This window comes from Mus caroli, unplaced genomic scaffold (genome assembly GCF_978045245.1).
Source record: "Mus caroli unplaced genomic scaffold, Mus_caroli_1 scaffold_4, whole genome shotgun sequence".
Lineage (NCBI taxonomy): Eukaryota > Metazoa > Chordata > Mammalia > Rodentia > Muridae > Mus > Mus caroli.
In genome coordinates, this window is record NW_028227259.1 from 102,004,434 (window position 1) to 102,012,716 (window position 8,283).

Consider the following 8,283-nt stretch of genomic DNA (forward strand, 5'->3'; position numbering starts at 1 on the left):
CTCTTAAAATATCACGAATGGGTGTGTGCCTGCATCAGAAATGAAATGCCTTTTGGGGAAGTGGCCATAGGTCCTGCTTTAGAGGCAGACACAGAACAAACATCTACAAAGACCATCACAGAAGAGTCAGGTGTACTTACCAGCCTTCTATGTGCACACACAGATTATACCCGTAACATCAACCATGAATCAACTGTGAACATGTAGGATGTTTTACAATGGAATAGAATTCCATCTTGTTACTAACCAGAGCAGTGTGTATCCAACCCAACAAAGTGTAAGCTCTATGTGAACTTAAAGAAACTGATAACAGAGACACAGGTAAAAATTTTTATTCACTAATATGTGGAGGTGTGACTTTGGATCTAGCCAGTCAGTGATATAAATAAGGTTGAGCAAAAAGATTAAAGCTAGAGAGTGTAGGTGTGTGCATTTGTATATTTGTATGTGTGCATAAGGCTTCTTGGAGCAGTGCCACAAACCTGGACACCAATGAAAAATATCACTGCGGTCCTTTGAAATTTCCATGAAGAGTACAATGCGGGCAATTATATGAGGATGCTCTAAATGGCTCTTTCCATCTCCTGCACTCACATGCCCGCCAAACATGAAATGTTCGCCTTCTCCCTTCCAAAGTGATGGTTGTTGAACTTATTTTTAGTGTCATTTGATAAGCCTTTGTGCTCGCAGAGAGACATCCCACTGACCCGGCCACTGGTCATTGTCTATAACAGTTCACATCAAAGTAGGCGCGCTTTGTCAGGTTTCCAGTCGAATATCCATTTCGCATCTGAAGTACAGTATCGAAAGTGACTAGATTATCTGAGCTATTTCCTTCGGCTGCTGCCGCCTTCCTCCCCCACCGGGTTTCTGCTCACGCTAACATAATTTGGCATCGTTGACGTGACACGATGGTGATATTTCTAAAAATTTATAGTATGTATATTGTCCATGCTTTCTGATGGCGCCCCTCCTGATTTAAATTTATAAATGGAAGGAAGGAGGTCTCTTTCCCAGGCTGAACCACAACCAAGGTACGGTGCTCCTCAATTTCTAAGTAACATGCATACAGTGATAGGTCACTCAATGTCAAAAGGCATAAAAAAGATGAGCAAAATCTTCACAGGCTGCTGCTTGCTGTTGCCTTTAATTATATTAATTAAACTTTGAAATTTTCATGCAAAGAGAGTTGCTGGCTTGTGACGCTGAAGAGTCCTTGGAGACTTGAAGGAAGAAAAAACCCTGAGCGGAAGCTTTGTGGTTGCAGCTTCCTTAAATTAAAAGCCAAACAAACATCTAGGTGTTTTTACAGATATTAATGCTTTATGCACTGCTAAATCCCAAATGCTGAGAAAGGGGGATCTACCAGGCTGGGGACAACGTCTCAAATCACAAGTCCTTATGCTGCGCTCCAGGTCTTTGGTTGGAGGCGGTCTTCCTGTTGAATTAACGCTCTATTAATTCTCTTGTCTCAAGTGCATAATGAAAGAAAGGTGTCTTGGAAAACTAAAGGGCAAAAATCCTGCTTGCATCCAGTACCTTGAGGCGTCTCGTCTACATTTTGTCATGCGTGTGCACTTTCAGTGTAACAGTGACAAGATTTTCTAGTCAGAAATTTCCTGTAAGGCACAAAGTAATGGAGGACTTGGAAAGGCTTTGCTATCTGACATAGCTACAAGGCAGTGGACTCCATTGTCTGTTTAGCCTGGGAGGAAACTTCATGTTTTGCTTGTAGCTAAAGATCTTGCCAAACAAAAGCACAGGCCCCACACATTCATGGCAGAAGCACCAGTCTCCATTGCAAACCTGTGTGGCTGGTGGATTTGCAGTCCTAGCTTTGGTATCATTACATCATCGATGTGTCTGCTTTGTCCTCTTACATAGTCAAAACGAGCTTTGCATAAACCATTGCATGCAAATTAACATTCCTCGGGATTTTCAGTGTCGTGAATCATGGGCTATCGCCGATGACTTTCATCACCTCTCATGTCGATGGCAGAACAAGTGTTGGAAAATGTTTAGTGCACAGAAAGCAGAAGGCATAGGAAACATTTCCTGACAGAGAGAAAATGGGCTGTTGTCCCAAGAACTTCTGAGATGCACCGGACTGTCCTTTCTGTTGGAAATCAGCATCATGAAGATACACTGTCTTCTAATCTTCTCATTCTTTGTGCTCCCGTCTTATTGATGTGGAACCCGGGAGAAGTTTATGCATCGGCCCTGAGGGAAGAAAGATATCCATGGTGAAATAAGGAAACAGTTGTTAAAAAGTCAAGGAACATCTACTTTCCATAGCAAGATGTAACTAATGATACCAAAGCTCAGAACAATGTCCCCATCAGTCATTAAGTCATCATTTTCCCTGGCTCAAGACAACATGGCTCAGATCTTATTTCATTTGATTTTATTTATTGTGTACAGAAAATTTGCTTATTGGATGGTATGCTAAAGTCCATGTAGAAAAAAAATCAACATGGGATTAAAACTTTGTAAGTACTGTCTGAAGTGTGGCGCCGCTGTCATAGAATCAAACTATCAATAACATCACCTTAGACATTTCTATGATGAAGCAAAATGGATGGATTTTCTTATGCAATTCAGTGATTCTAAAAATGTACATATGAGGAGTATATTAAAGAGGTCATTAAAACCAAGGACAAGGAAACCCGAGACCGGAGAGAGATGTTTCTTTGTGCTGTACTTTATTCTACATCACATCCTAGATTGCTGACCCACTTCTAACACCACCACTATAGATCCTGTTTTCCCAAATTAAGACAATTTACTTGAATTACATATTTTTAGAGAGTATCTTTTCAGTCCAGTTCCTAAACACTTTAGTGAAGGTCGTGTAGATATATTGATTCATAGAACAATCACTAACCCAATAATTATCTGAAAACAAAATTTCCCATTGTTGATAAAGACTCTCCCTTCCCCCTTTCCTATAATACTGTTGACTTGTGACACATGACTTGTGTCCAGAGTCCTCCACTGGCCAAATCTAGCCCACTTTCTCCTAGTTTAGGCCAGAATTATCATGCAATTAAGACTTCCATTTGCTATTACATCTGCTCTCAAAAGCTCCTCATGTTACAGTTTCCTGTAATGTGAGTGCTTATTTGAAATACATGTAACAGGGGAAAATTCAAAAAACTTAAAAAATATTGTGGAAGAAGAGAAGTTAGAACATAGAGGTTGGTTTTTGTCCATTTTGTTTTGGAACACAACTGCTCAACAAATTTAGGGATTTCGTACCTTTTTGAAAACAGAAAACCATAAAGACCAAGAAGAACTAGAGTTTTTAACAACTTCTGCTAAAAGGCAATTATCCATCCAAGTTTTGTCTCCTACATAATTTTGGAAGCAACAATATTTCTACAACTACTAATTTTATTAGTTTGTGCCTAGCATCTGAATCAGGTGGCAGAAGTCTTAGATACTGATACATAACATGTATCACAAATCACAGTGATGATGCCTTGGACAATACCCATATTGAATATTTATGCATTAATACAACTAACTTGAATTTGATGATATACAAATGACTTGGTCAGGTTTGAGTGATAACAACATTCATCAATAAAAATTGAGTTAGATCAATATCATAACACCTCATTACTTTCAACATGAATTATGAATACACTTCCTTCTTTGCATTGGGGATGTACAACTTCTTGAATGCAAGGGAAATATGATTTAATTTATTAATTTTGCATGGGAAAATATTAAAAGGTAGAATTTTCTAAATATTTAAAGAAACTAAATCTAGGGAGAACAAACAGAAGTTTACTAGTGACTGTAGGCCAATATGCAAGTATTTTACAGTATACTCCATTATAAATTCATTGCAATAATTCAAATGTTGCATTATAAATTCAATGTGGTAATTCAGATATTAAGCTGTTGACCTTTCTCAATAAACTAAAATCAATTAGGCAAATTAATTCCAAACCAGATTATTCCCAACCAACCTAAAATAAATGTTTCCTAGCATGTAAGAAAGGTGTTTCTATGTTGGTAACTGACATCATATTATACAGCTTTCCTAGGTCAGCATTGTTCATCTAAGAAAAGGTATAATTAAAAAGGAATAAAACTGCCACTCTTTTAAAGCATACTGTTTTATGCTACCTTATGTTGAACACATTAGCTAATTACTGAGAGTCTATGGCAAGGAGACAACTCACATGCCATTTAAGTGGCAGTATAAGTTGGCAAAATCTATATGGCAAGCGACTATGCAAAAAAGGCTGCAAACCCTATTTTCTTATCTTGGGAAAACTACCACCACTCCTCTAATCTCATGTTTGGACTCCAAACCAATAAAATGACAAAGCAGGTGCTAAAATATTCACCATAGAATTTTTATAATAGAAAAACTATATTATCAATTTATATTTCTACTCAATAATCCAGAAAACAAATTATGATTCACCTAACACAATACCATGTGGCAAATAAATAAAAACCTTTTAAAGATGAAGAAAAATGGTAGTGAAAAGAGAATGCCAGTTTTTCATATATATACATGATCATAACTGTGTAAATATGTCTGGAAAGTAAAAGACTAGCAGACAGAGTACCAGCCATCTGGGAGGAGTGGGACTGTCTACAATATCTTACCTTGCATTATTACACTTTCTGTGCACTTGCATATTTAACCACTTAAAAGAAATATTAATTTTCAAAGAATAAATCCAATGTCCCCAAATAAGTTCTCTTACAAATAAAATTCTTTACAATACTATTCGTTTATAGGTTGTTAAAAGTCACCCCAAACATCTACTCATGTTTTACTTTTGGGAACCACTGTTACCTGCTCTGTCAGAGATTGCCAACATTTGGTGGATTTTTTTTCTCTTCTCTGGGTTGCACCTGACAATTAACATCCAGGTGAATCTGTCAGAATTGCAGATCTGCTCAAGGGTGCAAGTGTATGGAATCAGCGGATTGACTAGTAAGTCTTGGAATCTACACTCAGCATTTTCTGTAAATGTATAATCTATAGTTAGCACTGTACTCTCTACAGTCTAGAGTCTTCTTTTCTTCATTTTAAAAGTAATAAATATCAGGAGTCTTGATAGGAAAAGGCAGTTCAGGCATCTAGAAAGATTATTGTTGGCTAATTTTTAAAATATGCTTGTTCATGTGTATGTAAATACATGGTAACCCTATTTATACTTTACTGCTCATGTATCCAGTACTTCATTATGTTTAACTAGAAGAGGAAGACTGCAATTTTTATGCATCAAATGTTCTAGCCACATTGCTAGATAAGGTATGTGTTTCTCTGTTCAACTAATATTGCAAACTATCTAAAGGACATAGTAAAATAGCTTAAGAATCCTCTCTTTACATACAACTGACAAAACTCTCTTTGAGGAGGAGGACTAAATGAAACTATTTCTTTCCATCAGTGGTGTTCTCGTTCTGTGGTTCCTGAATACTGTGGAATCTCCACATACCCAGAAGCCACCTGGGTTTGGATGGTCGATGTGAAGGTCTCAAACAAATTCCACCCAAGGCTTGAAAATTGTAAGTCCATACCGTAAGATTTTTTTTCCTGTACTAAAACTTTACTTTGATGACTCATAATACAGAAATTTAACCAGACCTTATGTTATTTTATTTTTATAGATCTTATAAATGTCTTCAAAGATCTCCAATATTATCTCTATAATTTTTCATAACATAGAGTCTGTGTGACCATTGGGCATATAAGAAGACTGGGGCTGAGTGGTGGTGGCACACGCCTTTAATCCCAGCACTTGGGAGGCAGAGGCAGGCAGATTTCTGAGTTTGAGGCCAGGCCGGTCTACAGCATGAGTTCCAGGACAGCCAGGGCTACACAGAGAAACCCTGCCTCAAAAAAAGGAGAAGAAGAAGAATGAGGAGGAGGAGGGGGAAGGGGAGGGGGAGGAGGAGGAGGAGGAGGAGAAGGAGGAGAAAAAGGAGGAGAAGGAAAAGAAGGAGAAGAAGGAGAAGAAGGAGAAGAAGGAGAAGAAGGAGAAGAAGGAGAAGAAGGAGAAGAAGAAGAAGAAGAAGAAGAAGAAGAAGAAGAAGAAGAAGAAGAAGAAGAAGAAGAAGAAGAAGAAGAAGAAGAAGAAGAAGAAGAAGAAGAAGAAGAAGAAGAAGAAGAAAGGCTGGGCTTAGGATAATTACTGTTTATGATGATAATATTAACAAATCAGTTCACTTGGAGCTGGGGAAAATGTTAGGCTAAGCTCACATGTATCCCTTTTGTTACACAAAGACAACTCTATAACCTAGTCTTTTTCACTTTCTGCCTAGGTTGTAGGGAGCTTTTCCTGGGCTGGGTAATTTAAAATAACAAGTTATCATGACAGTGCACTTTCTGATATAATTGAACTTGACATTGGCTCATAATTGTTCTCCTATTTTTATTCTGCTGAAGCTTTAGTGTATTTTTTTTCAATACGTCTTTAGAAGTAGTGTAAGGTTAGGCAAATATAAATGAATGCCCACTTCCTCATTCTTACACTTCCCAATCCTAGAGCATATTCAAATGCATCCTAACCTCCACAACCCTCCACCAACAGTTCTCTTCAGCCTCTGACTTGCACAAGAGGCCCCGACACATCTACTTTTCCTTGTTTATTCTGGAAGTGTTTTAGTGAAGTACCAAACAGATAGTACTATGTAGGTGCCACATGAGGACTTATTTGAACTGAACCTGAATTACAAGAAAACAGATAATGTGACCTTGACTTAGACATGGGAAATTCTGAAGCCATGCTATTCTGTGAAAATAAATCTGCTGGTTCTGAAGATGGCACATGGACTAATTTTACTGAATTCTAGGAAACAGCATGCCCCATACAAATCATCACAAGCTAAAAATATAGCTAGGCTTGTGATGCCCACTTGCAATTCAGAACTTGGAGGTAGAGCAGAAAGATCCAAGAGTTCAAGATCAACATGAGATACACCAGTTCTACAGCGTTAACAGTATTAACAGTCTCAACTTGCCCTTTAAAGCAGAGTCCACATAAAGTTTTATTCTATTACAAATGTCTACCATAAGAAGGAAGAGAATGTACCATGCAAGAATTACTGTGAATAAAATACCAATGATAACAAATGGTAACCAGGCTAAACTCACAGTCAGATCTGACAGCTTTAACTACACTCAAGTGATATTTCAGGCAATAACTAGAAATCTCCTGAGTGAGGATCTATCTTATTGTCATTTTCCCAGAAATCATTATTAGCAATGGCCCTTCTCTTGGACTTCACAATAAATAAGAAATCTAAAAGAAAGATATCAGAAACATGATCGTTCTACAGTGAGCTAAAGAAACAAAGGAAAACAGGAGAGCAGGAAGACCCGGTTTGTCTGTTGTGGGAGATACGGTTCTATCACAGTATTAAAAACCTGATTCCACTTCTACTTTTACTGTGGTCAGTAACAGCAGCATTAACAAGAGCAGACACCATGTTTCCTATCTCTAAAGCATTAAAATTCCACTAGCATCAGTGCTCACATGGGCCGTTACTAGCTATCTGCACAGGATGTATTTCACTGTTGTAACCATAACAGGATTATGTTTGCCTCATAAACATCCATTGACAAGCCAACGCAAACAACCGCACTTTAGTTGAGACTTTTCAAACACAGGGAGTTGATTTATTTTTATCTCCATTTCTAAAAAGACTTCCCTAGATCTCTAAGCACAGTGCAATAGTAAATACCATCTCAAATGATTAAAAACAATCAAACAAACAAACAAAAATACAAATACCCAGACATATGGACATGGAGATCATTGCCGGGAAGTTCAGGAAGGCACTATTGTTAGGGGACCAGAGAACACAAGAAGCCTTTTTCGAATGTCAATTTCCTAAATTAACTGGTGATACAACACTGAGGAAAGCAATATACACCTTCCCCATTTACAGAGAATCTGAAATAGAGAAGACTTTGCCTAAAACTGATTTTGAGCTGAAATACAATTCTACACAGTTTTCTAAATGAAGTTCAACCTATAAATGTCCATCTAATATAGACCATAATTCTGTTACTCAAGGAATTGCTGAGTTTGACTAAAATTTCACTTCAGAGTTGTCTCTTCCTTCTGTCATGGCACCTCCAAATTTTTTGTAGCTCTATAAATATAAGTAATACTTACTTTGAAAATACTTTGTTTATTGACAGTTTTGAAATTTAAGCATATAGTTGGCAGAGAATGGAACATCTAAACCACTGGTCATAATAAGAGATGAGATGATCCTTCTAAGGTAGTAATTGTAACACAA

At 37.5% G+C, this 8,283-nt stretch overlaps 1 protein-coding gene across 1 annotated transcript in view; it reads right to left on the bottom strand.

The window, feature by feature from the left end:
- Positions 1–316: 316 nt before the first annotated feature.
- The window catches only part of Antxr2 (ANTXR cell adhesion molecule 2), a 135,966-nt gene continuing 127,999 nt past the window's right edge, over positions 317–8,283 (bottom strand). The window contains exon 17 of the mRNA XM_021163097.3: positions 317–2,220. Coding sequence (XP_021018756.1) covers positions 2,182–2,220 — 39 coding nt within the window. The 3' untranslated portion in view covers positions 317–2,181. The remainder of the gene's footprint in view (positions 2,221–8,283) is intronic.